General features: G+C 37.2%; 2 protein-coding genes across 2 annotated transcripts; both read right to left on the bottom strand.

Moving 5' to 3' along the window:
• Positions 1-1338: 1338 nt before the first annotated feature.
• On the bottom strand, positions 1339-2667 carry LOC112166439 (urease accessory protein G; the record flags this gene model as incomplete). The annotated part of the gene is made up of 4 exons (XM_024303286.2): positions 1339-1437; positions 1754-1858; positions 1994-2115; positions 2457-2667. Coding segments are annotated over 4 exons (522 nt in total), but the record flags the coding sequence as incomplete, so codon positions are not given.
• A 10894-nt stretch (positions 2668-13561) lies between these two features.
• On the bottom strand, positions 13562-15913 carry LOC112203081. The gene is made up of 5 exons (XM_024344103.1): positions 15481-15913; positions 14848-15399; positions 14392-14622; positions 13956-14289; positions 13562-13868 (listed from the first exon to the last, which is right to left on the bottom strand). Exons 1-5 carry the CDS (start codon positions 15911-15913, stop codon positions 13562-13564), a joined length of 1857 nt encoding a protein of 618 aa, XP_024199871.1.
• Between the last annotated feature and the right edge of the window lie 3322 nt (positions 15914-19235).

Here is a 19235-nt window from a genome sequence, read left to right on the forward strand (position 1 = left end):
AGGTGATATAAGATCCTCTACAAGTTCACAGTCTAACGGTTTTGTCAAATCAGTCATTTTCAGTAACTTGCATTGAAGTTTTGGTTTTGGTATTCAATTAGGTAGGATAATATTTATATCACTAAAGGAGTTATCGTCAACTTGCGAATGTTAAATTACGTTTGTACGTTCACACTCACAATTGCAAAATAGGTATAAATAATGGATTGTTGTTGATAATACATATCACAAAAATATATGCATTAGTGTAGTAGCTAGCCATGGATTCAAAGGTATTTTGTTTCATGTTTCTAGCACTCTTCCCAGTCTTCTCAACATCAGAGCCTTGGGCAATTATTTTTCCACCTGTAAATGAAGATGGTAAGACATACCAAAGGTTTAATGGTCAAGCTTATATGTGCAAGGAAATAGGGCCAAAGTGTCAATATTGGTTATTAAGTGGTGAAGCAAATAAATATTGTAAAGCAGAGTGCAAAAAGAAAGGGTACCCCGAAGCTGAATGCACCTCTACCGGGTGGGTTCAAAAGGAATGTTTTTGCTACGAACCTTCCGGATGGCCTAGAAATGGTTTTTTTTATCTTTTGAGCAAACTTAGAAAGCTAACCCTAAGAGGTAGCTTCAGATTCTTTAATATATATTCATAATGATCGATTAAAGAAATGCATTCATATATAGTCTTTGTCTTGCCACTTTATTTTAATTTTATGGGAGATTTCTGTTGATGACACATCAGTAAAAATAATGCATTTTTCTTTTATAAAAGATTATTGTCAACCGAGAGCTGTTATGAAATGCGCACTCCTCACTTCCTTCTATATTTGAAATCCATACAAAAAGATAAATTTTAAATTATTAAAAAGGAAAGATGATGGGTGAACTCAATTATAAATTCCTATCCCTAAAAATTTATAGCTTTCAATTTCATTTTTGCCAATCTCAATTGAGTTTACCTAAAATTTCATTACAATTTGCGTCATCGTAAAAATTTTGTTGATATATTTATGAATTTTCAAATCCTCAATATTTTTGTGCGTGGAGGGGATAGACCCTTTTCAGAAACCAAAGACTTCTTTCGCTTTATCTTCTTCATCTCAGAACAAGTTCAAAACAATTTTTTGGATTTGATGATTCATCTTTATAAGCATAGAGAAAAAAATGAATGACAACTCAATTAGATATAAAAATTGTGACACTAAACAATAATAGCATAGCAACAATGCGTTCCCCGTCATTCGCCACTCCACTCCCGCAGGGGCGGAGTAGTGTTAAACATTTACACATTTATTCTAAGAGGTAGACAGAGATTTGGAAAAAAGATGCAGAAACCAAATTCAATGAAAAAGCGTCGGTGGCTCAGTGGCGCTTATTTCCTGTTGCTAGTTCCCAAGCCTGTATTATGTGGTTCAAGATTTCCTCAACTCCTTGCCCGTGCTTCACCTGAGCAAAGACATATAGGTTCACAAGGATATGAATCATGGAAACTGAAATTTAACATTTGAAGCAATTCCGAAAGCCATAGACATCAAATAAGACCTATACAGATAAAAATTTGAAATTTGTCACGGTAACATGACAGATTTGCGAATGGAGACAGGGTTGTAGTGTCTCTTTTCTGCCAAGAATAATTGATATCATGGGAAAATACAGCTAGATATAACTAACACAGATTATAATCATAATAGTATAGACCTTTCAATATACTTCTACAATACAAAAATGCTAGCTAACTAATTTAACCATTCAATCAACCAACCTGAGCAAAGACAAATGGCCCTCCATCTCGCATTCGAAGTGCGTCACGCTCCATCACTGCCAAGTCAGCTCCAACTGCTTGTGCAAGGTCAGTCTTGTTTATCACCTACAATCAAATGTTGTCGAGTCACACATATGAATTCCTCATCAAAGGTTATCAAGTCACAATCAAACAACTAACAGTATAGGATATAGCATCCACAACAAAGGCAGCAGCAGTGAATATTAGAAAACCACATACCAGAAGGTCAGCTTGAGTGATTCCAGGGCCACCTTTTCGTGGAATTTTATCACCACCAGATACATCTATGATGTAAATAATATAGTCAGCCAGCTCCCTGCTGAAGTTCGCAGCTAAATTATCTGCTCCCAAACAAATCAAATTGGGAATTGTTTCAATCAAACAATAAAATATGACTATGAAAAAGCTTGATCCAACAATTGGTTGGTCATTCACATACAAAATATCCCAATTTTTGCAACTTCACAGTAAGTAGTTCCATCCCAAGTTGTTGTGTGAAGGTTTTCTCACATATTAATCTCTTTAAAGATAAACTACATAAAGCCTTTCAGTTTCAAGTTCAATAATGAAATTCTAGTACTACTATCATCATGCATCACCATTAGTCATTTGCAACAATTCAACCTAAGTATTCAAGTCAGTTCATATCTAGGGTTCCTCATCTAATTGCCTCTGGAAGTACCTCCGCCTGATTCACAAAGAAGTATGTCTGCCTTGTACAAGTTAGAAAGCTCCTCAAGAGGGCCTAGATTAATGCTGATGTCTTCGCGAATTGCAGCATGAGGGCATCCCCCAGTTTCCACAGCACGTATTCTCTCTTCAGGAAGTGCTCCATGCTTCACCAAGAACTCACCATCCTCTTTGGTGAATATATCATTTGTCACCTGCAATAATCACACTTGTTCTTCTTCATCAGTGCAATCTTTATATCCCACATCGCCACATCAAGCTATGACTTGGGTATTTCTCTGTGGCTGCCTCAATCTCAATCAACTAGAAACATTGCTAGGCAGTGCAGATATTAACAAATTCTACGCAAAAGGTCACAATATGATTTTACAAAAAGTGACGGATTTTGAAGTATCCAACAAATAAGGCACTGAGAGTATCCAAAAATTTAATTTGTTTTTACCCCCTTGCATAGTCTCTAGCAAATTCGAGTCTTCTTTGACTTAATGCATTTAGATAACCTAATGCGCACAATGCATTTAGTGGGGTGTATCCACGAGTCTTCTTTGACTTAATGCATTTAGATAACCTAATGCGCATAATGCAAAAACAAAGAATGATGAGCTTCCTATCGATCAGCTATTGTCCTAAAAGTAATCACATAATTGGGTTTCTACATATGGCCTCGGAACCTCCCTGCATAACCAAATTCGCTGCCGCACCCCCCTTGGTCCAGATTGTCGGTGGTTTGCCAACTCCCTTATCCGTCAACCTAGATCTACGATCCAGAATATGTTTCTTTTTCATTCGCTGGAAAGGGTGTTTTGGAGATATAATTTTTCCAAATAAGGGGAGACGCTTAGATGTCTATATTAGTATTAAGAGATCGAAGTTTAGCCAAAATCAAAAATTTGACAGAAAAGACTCTAGAAGTTTAAGAAATTCGAAAGTTAATTAAATTACAAAGACGATTATGACAATTACAAAATAGATTTTTATTAAGAAAAATATATAAAAAAAAATCTCACGACCCATTTTTTCTCTAACTATATATCTTCTCTATGCAATAACTATTTTATTCCATTACATTTCTTTTCTATCTCAAAAAAAAAAAAAAATCCCACAATTCATTTTTCTTTCTCATTATGATCTCTCTGAAATAACATTTTTTTATTTTCTTCAAAAAAAAAAAAAATACCACACATCATCCAGAGCATGTGTAGATGAAAGTTGTATGTGTTAAGAAAAATGAGATGTCAGATGTGTATATATAATTACTTTACAAATAATATGGATGGACTAAACTGACTTGGCCGGCTTGGTGCTAATAAGTCACATGAAACGCGGAACGTTGCGGTACGGATACGTGGTACAGGTACGCAGTACGTCAGTCTTTAGGGTACGTGGTACGCTAAGATACATTAGTTAATTTTAATCAAAATAAATTACATATATTAAATAAAATTATGGAAAAATAATTAATAATTATAGAATGTAATTTGTTAAAATAAATAACCATACCATAAATAATGGACTTTTATTTTACCTAAATATCCCTTATTAATATACTATGAGAAGCACTGTACTTAAAGAGGATAAATAAGTAAATTAACAAATAACAGAAAATAAATAATAAAGAAAGCTTATTTATCTTTTATTTTTTATTGGATTATCTTGGATCATCTCAATCTGATTATGCCGTGAATCCACCCACCAAAAAAAAAAAAAACAGATTATGTCGTGAATCCAAGAGATTCCCCGTTGATTCTCTTCATCTCTTGAAGAGACAGCTGCAGCTGCCGCAGATCTAGAGGAAGCCAGAGGCGAGTAGTCCTTCCTTCTCTCCGTCGGCCCCAGCGGTTAAGGCTCCAAAAGCACCGCTGACCAAGTCACCGATAGCTGCCCCAATCTCCGCTCCATCACGGCCATCATCACAGGTACATGTTCCTCTAATCGGTGCCACCCAAAAAATACAACCAGTTTTTGTTTTATCTTCTCAAATTAATTAAATATTTAAATTAATTATAATAAATAATATGGCTTTTAAATCTATGTAAACATATCATGTGTACCTACATGAAAGGTCAATAAATTCTTAAACAATGTAGTGTATCTATATCAGAGTCAAAAAAGAAAAAATGAAACAAACTAAGTAGGGTAATTAACACAATAATACTTAGAGATACAGTAATAGACTAGTCACATAGTAGATCAAACTAAAAACCCTAAGGCACCGCTGCCGCAACCCGAGTCCCTTCTTTCGATCATGGCTGGCATCAACGACGTCACCGCAAGTTTTGCTGCATCCATAGCTCTTGCAGGTAACGATGTGGTGGATCTCTCTCGCATGGCAGGGGCCAATGTGAGACGGGGATCTCAAGCCTACCTTTTAGCACGTCCTCTGACCGCAAAGTCCTATGGTGGAGCAGATCTGCAACGGCATTTCCATCGCATCTGGGTTCTGGAGAAGAGTTTCAAGGTCCAGACTCGATCTCAAAACCGTTTTGTATTCTCTTTCGATCTCAGGAAGGACAAGAACAAAGTACTTCAGGGGGGCCGTGGTACTTCAACAAAACCCCGGTGATCCTGCATGATTATGATGGGATGTCCTTACTTCAGATAATCAAACTGAACACATTATTCTTCTGGGTGAAGATCATGAATATCCCACCGGCACTGGAAGTCAAGGAAACCATTGTCAATGTCGCCTCCATTGTGGGTCGTGTTCTGGTAATGGATCAGAAGCTTTTCGATGCAACCGGAAAAGTTCGCGTCCATGTGGAGCATGATATCACCAAGCCCTTCATTCTCAAGAAGACTCTTAAGCTAGCCCAGGGAGTGATTGAAGAAATAGAGTTCTTCTTTGAAAACCTAATTAGCAGATGTCGCAAGTGTAATGTCATTGTCCATGACAATGACTCCTGCCTTGTTGCCACTCCACCCAAAGCTGACTGCAACACAGCAGCTCATCCACGTTTGGATGTGGTAAGCTCTTACACTGGATTCAAGGACCATCGGTTTACTAATGGCATGTTTAGATTTCAGGGAACACAAATCCCTATGCTTCCGGTTGCAAGGAATCTGTTTGGTAGCATGGATGCCTCTAAAAGCCGCAAGCTTATTGTCATCAAGCATACTCTGTTGAGCTCGGGGATACAGCATGAGGATGAAAATGAGGATCACGCCAAACAGCAGGAAAATAAGCAGCAAACCATAAAAAGAGGCAGACCTTCATCCCCTTTCCCCTCCCCAAAGAAGCTCAAGTGCTTTTTTAGATTTCAGGCTGCAAGAGAAAAGAGAAACTGAGGCTGCTGCAAAGAAGGTCAAAATGCCTGAGTTTTCTTCCAAGTTTGGTGCCAAGTCGGTGGGACTCATTGAGACCCAGGAGGTGTGTTTGTCCCAAATGAAGTGATGATGACTTTCGCTTCAATGCCAACTGAGGTTGCAAAAATAGAGCACACGGCGGGGGGGTGTTGCAAGAAGAAGAAGGGCCGACCTCTAGGCTCTAGAAACAAGAACCCGTCTGAAGCAAGGAAAGTCCCAGCTGAAGAAGTTTTAAGTGTCTTGTATTCAAAGAAATCTCCTAGCCCTAGCACAAAGGGCAAGGAGAAAATTTAGTTTTCGTTTTGAACTATGCCTATTACTATGTCCTAGAGTTTTCATAGTTAATAGGCTTGCTTTAAAAAGTGAGCACTGAATGTCTAATGAGTGGTCTAGTTCTATGTACCGTGTGTTACCTCCACAACCTCTTGCCTATCTTTGAATGGTAGCTGAGGGGTATGTAATGGCCATTTTGGCTTGAGTTTTAGTAATACAATCATTGATGGATTGATTCAAAAAAAAAAAAAATAGTAACAGACTAGTCCATGATCGAGTTCTAATATTATTCCTATTTAATAGGTAGAGAAAAAGAAACCAACACTACTCTACCTTTGTAATAGATATGAAAAGTGCAAATTTTTATGCACAAGGTAATGAAAAAAGACTAAGGTAGTTTAAACATGGTTACTAATAAAAAGGTTGGAAAGAAAAAAAAAAAAAAAAGAAGAAGAAGAATCATTGCAGCTTGCCTTTCCACTTAAGAAATTACCTTTGTACTAGGTATCAAAATTGCAAACATATCCATGCACAAGGTAATGAAAAAAGAGCAACTTAGTTTTTGACATTGTTCCTAATCTAAAGGTACGGAAAAAAAGAACCATAGCAACTTGCCTTTCTCTTAAGATATGAAAAATGTATCTCCCTGTCTAGAATCACTTTCCTTTGTACGATTTATCCTAAGGTGCAAAGGTAGAGATACAATGTAGAATATTACCTCTTGAGAGTTTCTATTGGGACCTCCAAATCTGCTCACTTGACCTCACTCTATTATGAATTATTAAATGACATATATAACCTACTATAAAATGACAATTAAGGACAATAATTATATCCAAAAATAATATATTTATTTTATGTGGACTTTCCAATTCAATAATATTATATTGTATTTCTTATTATTTTCCTTATCTATTTTCATTTTCCAATTTCACTACATACTCATTAAAGCATTCATATATCTTTAACAAGAACTAAAAATATGATTAAGATCATGTGACATAAAAATATATGTTATATATGTTGAACGCATATTGGTGAGGGAAAATAAAATAAATCCTGTTATGATTTATGACCAAAATCTAAGTCAATCCATTATATTAGTAAAAAAAAAAAACTATCGGTTAAAAAAAAACTAAAAACATCAAAATAATTAGGGGATGTGACCAGTTACCCATTTTTAGCCCAATATTTGCCCAATCACTCCACCTTCAACTGTTTGTGCCCACTTAACCAATTCGACAGTGTCAAGACTCATCTAGGCTCCAGAATAAAATGTTATTACGGTAGTGCCACTACACTAAAACTGCACGACTCGTTAGTTACCCATCTCTATCAAACGTCAAACTAATTCAAATCTCTTCCTCCCTCCATACCCGATTCTCTCTCTCTCTCTGCCTTACTCCCTCTCTCTCTCTCTCTCTCTCTCTCTCTCTCTCTCTCTCTCTCTCTCTCTCTCTCTCTCTCTCTCTCTCTCTCTCTCTCTCTCTCTCTCTCTCACCTGGATTCTCACCGTTCTACGGCGACGACGCTTCAAGGTCCGGCAATTGTTTTCCCTTTTTCGGCTTCGAAGATATTGAAACAGGTAAAAACTCAATTTCCGACTCCCTTTTCCAGTTTTTTTCATGTTTTCTGAGGGACCTATTACAAAATCTTCCGTTTAAAGTAGTTTTAAGTTTCATTTTGGTTACATATCTGTGAAATTTCCGGAACGACTTTGCATGTTCCGAAATCGGTGAAATATAGGGTTTCTGGTTCATAATTGAGAAAATCTGATACGAATGTTGTTTGTCGATTCTAAACTGTTAATTTAGATAAAATGAGGTGTGATTGAAAGCCTATTGTGGAGTCCTAACCATAAAAGTTGTAAAATTAGTGCCCCCTAGTAGACTTCGTATTGGGGGCCAATGATCACTGCTTTATTCATTGACGGACTGAAAACTGCTATTCCAAAGTAAATGTAGTGTTAAATTGCAGTAGTCGATAAATGAATCAAATTGTGTGGTTTGTGTCAGTTTAGTGGGGGGTAGCAGACATATTATTGACCATCATAATGTGGGATTTTAGACATTAATTGTTGTTTTGAGTGTGAATAACTTCTATAAACTATGAAACATAGGAAGCGGTGTAATGTTTGATGCAAATTGTGAGGTTTGTGTCAGTCTAGTGGGGGGCAGTAGACATATTATTGACCCTCATAATGGGGGTTTTTAGACATTAACTGTTGTTTAGAGTGTGAATAACTTCTATAGTCTGTGAAACATAGGAAGCGGTGTAATGATTGATGGTCTATTAGGGGGCAGTAGACACATTAGTGTCACCCAATAATGTCTTTCTTAGGAGACAATCATCATCTCTTGTTGATTATAAAATGATCATTTTGGTTTTCTTTGTGATAAAGTGCAATGCACTGTGAATCCTTGAAATTGGTCTAAGTTTTGATGGTTTAGTGGGCGGCAGTAGACACATTACTGCCCCCCCAATAATGTCTTCATACGGAATCAGAACCCTTCTCTTAGCTATTTTAGAATGATCATTTTGGTTTTGTTTTGGTGTAGAATGGGTAGACCAAAATTCACCTTGATAAGTGACTCAGAAGAAGATGACCGGAGTTCAGATAATTGTACTGAGACAATGTTTAACCAACCCCTGCAAAAAAATATTGTCGAAATCAGAAAAAGGAAGCGACAACAAGCAGAACAGATTTCTGATGAAGAATCTGCTGAAGAAGAAGTCAATGAAGATTCAGGACGATAGACTGAAGATGAATCAGAATCAGAAGGTGAACAGATAACGAAGAGGTTTGTAATCAAAACAAGACAACAACCAAAAAGGAAACCAGTTCAAGAGGAAGAGGATTCAGAAGAAGAAAAAACAAAGAGGAAGAAAGCCAAGAAGCAAAAGAAAGGGGCAATGAAAAAAGAGCAGAAAGAAAAGATTGAGTGGAAGCAATAGAAGTGCACGCTCAGTGCATTATGGAGAATGGTCAACGCACACAAGGATAGAATACCAGACAAAACAAAAGAGATTTTGAGGGGTACCGACTTTGGTGAAATGATGGAACCGTTCTGGCAGGACAAGATAACCGAGATCCAGCTCCACAAGCATGAAGCGGACCTGGAGATACTCATGAGGCACTTCGACCGCACAAACAACAAGTGGAAGTTTGGGGATGTTGTTATGGAAATAACGGAGGAGGATGTCATGGCTTTATTTCACCTTCCGGCTGAAGGAGAAGTGTTCAATGTGAACAGGAGGGTGGTAAGGGAAGAGACGGAAGACTCCCCAATATTTGGTAGCCCTTTAAAGAAGCAGGCTGTCCTCAGAACAAGGTGGAATCGAAGCTGGTAACTGAGTTGACAAAGCCTGCAAAAGAGAAAGATGCCAGGAAGATAGCCGTGCTAATGATCACATATCTATTCAGCACATTCTTCTTCACCCAAACCGGTGCTCAGATCACATGGGATATGGTCACCGTATGTGAACGGATTGAGAACATAAACATGTACAACTGGCCAAGATTAATTCTGAACTTCTTGATGGAAGGGTTACAAAAGTATAGGAGGAACAGTCCATCTGTTTTGAATGGATGCCTTCTTCTTATCTATTACTGGTTCCTTGAGAAGACCAAGACAAAGACCTGGATACCTGGAAAGCAGAATGAAACTCCACGATTCATCCGATGGTCGATAAAGGAAATATTTAGCCTGGAGCAGATGTACATGAACGAGAACTTAGCCATGGTAAGAAAATTACAAAAACATTACATCTATGTTCTTTTCAATGTTTACTACACATTATTGACTGGTTAAATGTAACAGGATCTGATAAAAGCTGGACCATGGTCTGCGAAAATTAGACTGGAAGACCTCGAGCTGGGTGATGAGGTGCAGGACACACCAAGCTTTGACAACTGGGTGAGTGGCTCAACTAAGCTTGTCTGCTGCCAATAATTGGGGGGCAATAGATACATTATTGAGACCCAGTAATGTGTTGACCCAGTAATGGGCCAGTAATAGATACCTTAAACAAAGCCTATGAAGTGAATAACTGATGTTTGTTGGTTAGATTTTAAAACATTGAATTGTTTACATGGAGATATGAGCTTTTATGGTAGTCTACTGGGGGGCAATAATATTATTACTGGCCCCCAGAGAACACATTATTGGGGACCAATAACTTGATGGTTTTGGTTCTATTTTTTGCAGGTACCCCAGGCAAGCCAAGCGGAAGAGGAACAAAATGAAAGGATGACGGGGAATATCAAGGAACTAATCAGGGAGATGGAGACAGCCATTGGTGAGACAAAGCCCACAAAAGAAATGGACGCAAAGCTAGGAAGGCTTGCCAAAGCAAATGAGGAACTGAATGCGCAGAATAAAGATCTATGGGGCAAGCTGAAGGTTACCGATGAAAGGATTAAAGAGCTGGAAATTGAAAAGAGGGCAAAAAATAACCTCATCAGGGCGTTGTACATCCGGCTTGAAAAGGAGAAAGGAGAGGTCCCCCCACCACAAAGACAACTTGAGATAGTTCCTTTCATGCCGAAAGTGGTCCCCCAAGATGAAGTTGAGGATGAAAATCCAAACTTTGGACCAAGCGTCGGAGAGGAAACCCATTATGCAACCAGTGTGGGAAAGTCGACGGACATGGTGACGTCAGCGTTTCCTATTGCACAGGAAGTACCTGAACAAGAAGATGAAAGCCGTTTTCAACCGGGGCAACAAGAACATGGGAATGAAGAGGAAGCTCGATAACATCATAAGGATTATTGCTGAGAAAGAAGTGATGGCATTAGTTGGAAAGGAAAAACATAAGGAAGGGACCCATGCCGAACAGGAACAACAGAAGAAAACTCCGGAGATACATTCTATAGTGAAGAACGTGAAGACATACCAGAGGGCTGCCAAGAAGGCTAGAGAGAAGGAGTGGGAGTACGACACTCCGGAAGAAGCAAAAATGACGAAGCGAGCTGCACCTAAGAAAGCAGGAATCATGCCGCAAGCCCAGGGAAAATTTCAAAACAAGATTAAGGTTAAGGGAGTCAAATGCGATAAACAAACATGGAGGACACTGGACCCAGCAATGGCAAGGCACTATCAAGACTTCTTCAACGTTGTTGTGAAAGACACTTAAGTACACAGCCTAGTTTAAAATTGGTGTAACAATTCAATTTCCGTTTTTCATACTGATAAAATCTGTATTGGAATCAAATGTTTCTGTTTGAATAGGACCGAGTACTGGATCAGCAGTGATCTTCTACGCCGGATCACCAAGCACGACCTAAGAGTAATCATCCAAGTGGGGGACATCGAAACTGACGTAAGTCTTTCAATGAAAGGCTCCATTTAATGATTTATCGGGTCCCAATATAATGATTACTGCCCCCCAGTAAAATCATCAATTCATGCAATTTTCCTTTCTCTTGTTCACTTATAATGTTCTGATGAAAAATCCACTTACCCAATTTGCAGGTGATCCGCGTTTATATTGAGCTGTTGAAGTTTGATGCAGAAAAGCAAAATGCGCAAGTGGGATTCCTCACAGTAGACGCAGGGGTAAGTAGCCTAAACCAAATACATTGAGTTATGTGTTTATTGGAAAGCAACACTGTGTAAAAGGCTGAATTATGGAGTACTCTTTGTGTTTATTGGGGGCAGTAATCATTCTACTGGGGGCAGTAAAGCGATTATTGCCCAATTTTTGGTACTGAATATATATCATTTTGTGTTTTGAAGATGTTCTGTTTATTTCTTTCATATTGAATGAAAATCAATTGTTCTATGTCGGTCTATTGGTGGCCAGTAGGCATATTATTGCCCCCCCCCCCCCACTAAACAATTGAAACTTGCACCAGTTTCAAGGATAATTTTTAGTTTTAACTTGAATTAACTTGGTTACGTTCTTTATACGGTACTATGCTATAAAGTATGAACAGTCCAAAGAACAAGATGAGGACACTAGACCTTTTGAATGTGGTGTCGAGACAATGATTTATGAACCCCTGTGGTCAGTCTTCCGTTTCAAAAAGGTGCTAGTACCAATTCACCACACCACAAGCATGCACTACACCTTGCTGGTAATTGACAATGAAAAAAGGAGCTTCAGTCATATGAATTCATTGAGGCCACCAATAGATGAATTCACCAATAAGGAGAAGTACCACCTGAATGCAGCAAGAGTGGTATGTAGTAATTCCACAAGTGTAGTCTTATGTTTTCAATACTGTTAGCATGCTTTTGTTGAACTAAAATTCTATATCTGCAAAAAACAGGTAAAGCACATAAAGAAATTCATACATGATGTGGAGAAAGCCAAATCCAGATGTCACTCGAGAAAAATGCAAAGGCAAAGATGTTAAGGAAAACCTGATTATTGTTGAAGAAGCAATGACCGAGGAGGAAAAACAAACCAGGAACTGGATCTTACAGAATAACGTTATGGAGACAGACTATGAACTCTATGAAGACTTTGACTGCCCGCAATAGAACCCATCATCCTAAGTACATTAAAGCAAACTATTTGTCCTAATAGTTGTGTAACATTTGTCGTTGCTGCCTACATTCCTAAACATAAATTATTTTTACTTCTTTACAGTGGTGATTGCGGGCCCTTTATGCTCTATTACATGGAGAGCATTATAAATGGCATAGAACCAACCAAGGAAAGTGGGGACAACATGAGGAAAAGATTGCTTGAGAGGTTCATGCACCTACTATTGGGAAGAAAGTGAGGCATGAGATTAGATATAACATATTTAGACATGTAGTTTTCGTATCTGAAGAGTAGGGATTGTAAAGTTCTCGTACTAGCCTAATCTTCAAACTATGGTGAAATGAATCGCATTATTGGATGATATAATATACTGTTGCTGACTTCAATTCGAAGCAGGCACTTTACACAAATGCTCCAAAGTAGACATGTTACTACCTCCCAATAATTTTTGTTGTTTAGGTCAGAATACTATTGGGCCCCATTAATATTTAAGAAGATGGCCAGAAGTATCTCAGTTGGTATTTAAATTTGTTGGCAACATTTGTAAAGGGTTTCAAATTACTAGGTGTCCTTGAAAAGATGACATTTCTGGGGGGCAGGAATTTGTTTATTGGCCTCCCAAAAACCAACTGTATGCACTCAAAAACAGCTCAAACCTATTCGAAAATTGACTTCAACTATATAAAAGCAACTGCAATAAACCCAAAAGTATAATTATGTATTCTGAAAAGAATAATGATTGTTTGAGCCTGAATATACAAGGAGTCCTTGAATTGATGACATTATTGGGGGCCACTAATATGTTTATTGCCCCCCAGAAACCACCTGTAAGCATTAAACTTGTTGGAAAATTGAACTTCAGCTATGTAAATGCAATTTTAATCATCCCAACAGTAAGAATCTGACATCTGAAAAGAAAAATGATTATTTGAGCCTTAATATAAACAATTACTGGCCCCCAATAAACCAATTACTGCCCCCCAATAGACAAATTCAAAACCTAAAAACTCTTTAAAGAAACATATACTACTGCTGAACGAGAGGTTCAGTGCAGCTCAACTTGTTATGAGTGCCCATTTTGCCACAACGACCACAACGAATCAGCTTCTTTTCAACCTCTCCAACCGACTTGAACCGCTTCACCCTAGGCCTCCCGGGGGGCCTCTTCGCAAGGGGAGGTAATATACATTCAGAAGCAGATTCCGAAGAAGACATATCAACATTGGTTATCGGACGGATAGGAGAACTGTAGCTCTTCTTGAACATATCAACATGAAAGTACTTATCAATATAATCATATACATTTTCAGAAGCAGTTTGTAATGCAGCAGGGCTGTGAGGACAAGGAAAACAATTGATCTACCATTTAACACATGAACATGCATGATCGGAAATGTTGACTATATATGAAAAGTCAGACCGAACCTCATAAACTCCAGGGCTTGAATAATGGTCACTGAAATGACGAGATTTCTCCATCTGCACCTTCAACCTTTCCTCCATTTTGAGAGTTAGTTCTGTGGTCCAACGTTCTGCCTCTTCCCTCCTTTTACCCGCCATCTCCATTTGTTTAATTCTTGTCTGGTCCAGCATACAATAGACTGGCATTAAACGCTCAATTGCAATCCAAGAATTAAATGATTCAGCAATCCCATTAGCCATAATTCCATATCGGCAGCTAGTATAAAATGCACAGCACCAATTTTCCACAGGCAATTTAGCAAGAAAAGGGTCAATAATATCGGCACCACCAACTGCTCTAAGCAACCGCAAATTGAAACGGTATTCCTTTTGTGTAGAGGAATATGCAACCTTAAAAAACTTCTACTTAACATCTTCTATCAATTTTGAATTACCTTTACCCCTATATTTACCGGCAAGGTTCGCCACCAAGTGCTTGTAACAAAACAGATGAGGATTACCAGCAAATACCTTATCGAAAGCACTCAACAATCCAACACCCCGATCACTAATAAATGTGATAACTCTTCCTTGAGGTTCAAGCAGACTCTTCAAATGCTTGAAAAAGAATGTCCAGTTTGCATCTGTCTCAGAATCACAAAAACATATGGCTAGAGGGTAGAAACCTGCATAAACCAGATCACAGGAAAATCAGTCTACTGGGGGCCAATAATGTTGTTATTGCACGACAGGAAACTATCACAACATCGCACAGCAATGTAAAAATGATATCTATCACAATGAAAGAAACTAAAACAAGAAATATTAAGCACACAGATGAAACTATAAAAAAAGCCAATATTACTGGGGGCCAAAAATAAATTAGGGGGGGCAATAAACAATACAGTTACCTTGATTCCCATTCCTTCCAGTTGTAGACAGAATCTGCCCCTTGTAAATGCTTTTACCAAACGTTCCATCAACATACAACACAGGCAAACATAATTGGAAGCCTTCTACACAACCTCCGTAAGCTACGAATAGCCTCTGAAAACGATTTGTTGATGGTTCAACTTCCAACACAAAAGAAGAGCTGGGGTTACTCTGCAAAACAGCTTTCTTATACCAAGATAACTTGCTGAACGTGTCAGCATCAGAACCATAAATCGCTTCCTTGGCCCGATGCTTTGCTTTCAAGGCAACCTTGTAGGAAATATCAAACCCATATGTTGATTTGAACTTGCTCATAATCTCCCTTGGCTTCAATGAAAGATTATAGCTAACATCAGCAGCAATGCAAGTCTTGACAACCTTGGATCCCAAAAGCTTGTGCTTTTGAGTCCTAACTACACCCTTGCAAGTGTGAATATTATTCAACTCTATTATATAAAGGCAACCATTGGCAGATGATGAAAAAGCACGAAGATGCCAATCACAACCTTCGGTTCCAACATTTGCACAGACTGCATGAATACGGTCCAAATCATTTCTCAGGAATACAAACTCGAAGCCAACTGCAATTGCTTACTTTCTGAGCTTCTCACGGAGCTCAACAGCACCATGAAACTTATCCCCGACATGATGAATATAAGAACTCCACTCATCAGACAAATACGTCTTGTGAACTTCAGTCCTGAATGCCTCACCCAAATAATCATCTTCATCAATAACTTCCGAACCACTATCCATCGAACAAGTTGTCCTACAACCTTCCCCAATCTTTAAAACTAAAATATCGATACACTCTAACCGATGTATTCTAGCAGAGCAAAACAGCATCTGGAAATCACGATCGTTACGAAGAAAACAAACTTCACAACCTGGAACTGAATACTGAAGCTCAATAATATCACTTGGGAAAAACTGGAATGTACGGAAAATGTCTTCATACAACTCAGAGTAGCTCATGCATTGATTCAAAGGAATCATATAACCTTTGCCAGAGTAAAGGCACCTAGCAACCAGAGGATCAGCCATAGACTTGAGAAGAAAACACAGGGGAACGAATCTATTATTAAACCTAAAACACATATTACTGCCCCCCAATGATTTAATCAAAACTACCAAAACGAAATAGAAGCAGTACCAAATTACTTTTAAAATAATGAAAAGGATAACTAGACAACAATTACAGCGACTTAATAACACATAAAAACATTACTGCCCAACAATACACACACTACTGGTCCCCAATAATATAGTCAAAACAGAAAAAACAATTTGGAAGATGTAATAAATAGCAATGCATTCAAATAAAGCATCAGTAAGCAACAATTCGTACAAAAAAATTCCTAAAATCAAACAGATTAAATCAAGCTAAAAGCCAAACAGATTAGATAGAGCCAAAGAAACAAAAGCAAACCGCAGTGGAGGAACACAAAGAGCATCTCGATCTCGATCCATGTGACAATCGCAGCAGATTTTCTCTCTCTATGAATCGTAAATCTTCTACCACCAACTCTAAATACAAATCGCAAGAGCTTCACACACCGAAATCGCCGGAAAGCTTCACAAACCGGAACTAGGGAGCTTCTCTCTCCTGTCTATAGAAATCCCACAGCTCCTCTCTCTCTCTAAAATGATAGAGCTCCACTCTAAAAAAACAGGGAGCTTCTCTCTCTACAAATCCAGCCGATCCTCTCTCTCTAAAATCGGAGAGCTTTGCTCCCTAAATCACGTTTCTGTTACGATTTGAAAGCGTTTCAGTTATAGAGGGGCAAAAGCGTCAAGAAAATTGAATAAAACAGGCACGTGTTGAAAAGGTTGGGTAATTGGGGTTTAAAAATGAAAACTGTTGATTAAGTGGGCAATCTCTTAGAGTGTTTGGTTAAGTGGGTTTAAATGTCGCCAAAATTGGGTAAATGATCATTTCCCCAAATAATTAATCATGTGGTATAAAAAAAAATATTCAGACAAAAAAAATGTGGTACAAAAAATACAGCAAAAAAAAACATTAAAAAACAATTTTTTTTTTTTGAGAATAAAAACAAATGATTTCTTTTTCTTTTTTTTTGCACAGCTAAAATAGAAAAAAAAATACAAAATAGTTCGAGGCATTTTTTTATTGAATAGACATTAATTTTTGAAACTCAAGTTTGATTAAGAAATGTATATTTAGTTAAGATTTATAGAGTGATTAAATCATTTAAATGACTAAATTTTTTATTTTAAAGATAATAATTTGTTTGCAAATTATATGAGTGAGGTTATTTGAGGAAGTTTAGTGAGGTTTAGTGAGTAAATTTAGTATTTGAAAAATTGATAAGAGGTGTAAAAAGCATAGAGGTCAAGTGAGTAAATTTGGAGGTTCCAAAAGAAAAACTCTTACCTCTTTAGATGGATCAAAACCTTCGTATGAATACCCATCTAGAATATCTATTTGATTGGATAATGAAGTTGAACAACTTGACAATTCTATAATACAGGTGTAGAAATAAGAAGAAAGTGATCAGAATAAAGGAGAAGAAAAGAGACAAGATATAGGGTGTAAAAAAATGATGGTAAGGTATGATCATTTTATATAAGTTATAATTTTTTTAATGACGATGCATCAATTAAGGGTTTTGTTGTGCTGATGACATATTATAACTGATATGGTTTTTATGAATACCAAATTGATTGAAAAATAACATTAACTCTCAATTTATTGATGCATAAATTACTGATTGTTTTGAGTAATATTGTTATGGGTAAATTTGGTATGTGAAAAATTAGAAGTTGACCCATCATGCTAATATAGGAAAGTAAGCTGATGTGGATGCTTAGTCACTAGACCGCAATTAACAAAATTTGTCTTCCAGATTACAATCAAAACAAGTTATGGTTTTTGGACTTATATATGGATTTAAATGGATTGTAAGTGTTATATAAGAGTAGTTGGTGAATTTTTTTGGTTTTTGATTGGGGGTGAGGTGGTATGTAAACAAGTTAGTAACACACTCATTCAATCAGTATTTAGACAAGAATTTTGGAAGATATATCAGTAAATGCATACTAATCCCCGGACTCCCCTCCGTAGGCGCACGAACTCAAAGGTCTCTAGTACTTGCTGGATTTTTTTTTCTTCTTTTTTATGAAATTATTAAAATATGAGTTATTATTGAAAATAAGAAGCAATTATTTATTGCTCCGTATATTAAGATGTTTATTTGGTACAAATAGCAATGTGAAACATTATTTCCTCATCAGGTGATGTAAGATCCTCTACAAGTTCACAGTCTAACGGTTTTGTCAAATCAGTCATTTTCAGTAACTTGCATTGAAGTTTTGGTTTTGGTATTCAATTAGGTAGGATAATATTTATATCACTAAAGGAGTTATCGTCAACTTGCGAATGTTAAATTACGTTTGTACGTTCACACTCACAATTGCAAAATAGGTATAAATAATGGATTGTTGTTGATAATACATATCACAAAAATATATGCATTAGTGTAGTAGCTAGCCATGGATTCAAAGGTATTTTGTTTCATGTTTCTAACACTCTTCCCAATCTTCTCAACATCAGAGCCTTGGGGAATTATTTTTCCACCTGTAAATGAAGATGGTAAGACATACCAAAGATTTAATGGTCAAGCTTATATGTGCAAGGAAATAGGGCCAAAGTGCCAATATTGGTTATTAAGTGGTGAAGCAAATAAATATTGTAAAGCAGAGTGCAAAAAGAAAGGGTACCCCGAAGCTGAATGCACCTCTACCGGGTGGGTTCAAAAGGAATGTTTTTGCTACGAACCTTCCGGATGGCCTAGAAATGGTTTTTTTATCTTTTGAGCAAACCTAGAAAGCTAACCCTAAGAGGTAGCTTCAAATTCTTTAATATATATTCATAATGATCGATTAAAGAAATGCATTCATATATAGTCTTTGTCTTGCCACTTTATTTTAATTTTATGGGAGATTTCTGTTGATGACACATCAGTAAAAATAATGCATTTTTCTTTTATAAAAGATTATTGTCAACCGAGAGCTGTTATGAAATGCGCACTCCTCACTTCCTTCTATATTTGAAATCCATACAAAAAGATAAATTTTAAATTATTAAAAAGGAAAGATGATGGGTGAACTCAATTATAAATTCCGATCCCTAAAAATTTATAGCTTTCAATTTCATTTTTGCCAATCTCAATTGAGTTTACCTAAAATTTCATTACAATTTGCGTCATCGTAAAAATTTTGTTGATATATTTATGAATTTTCAAATCCTCAATATTTTTGTGCGTGGAGGGGATAGACCCTTTTCAGAAACCAAAGACTTCTTTCGCTTTATCTTCTTCATCTCAGAACAAGTTCAAAACAATTT

The sequence above is a fragment of the Rosa chinensis genome, chromosome 5 (assembly GCF_002994745.2).
Source record: "Rosa chinensis cultivar Old Blush chromosome 5, RchiOBHm-V2, whole genome shotgun sequence".
Taxonomy (NCBI): Eukaryota; Viridiplantae; Streptophyta; class Magnoliopsida; order Rosales; family Rosaceae; genus Rosa; species Rosa chinensis.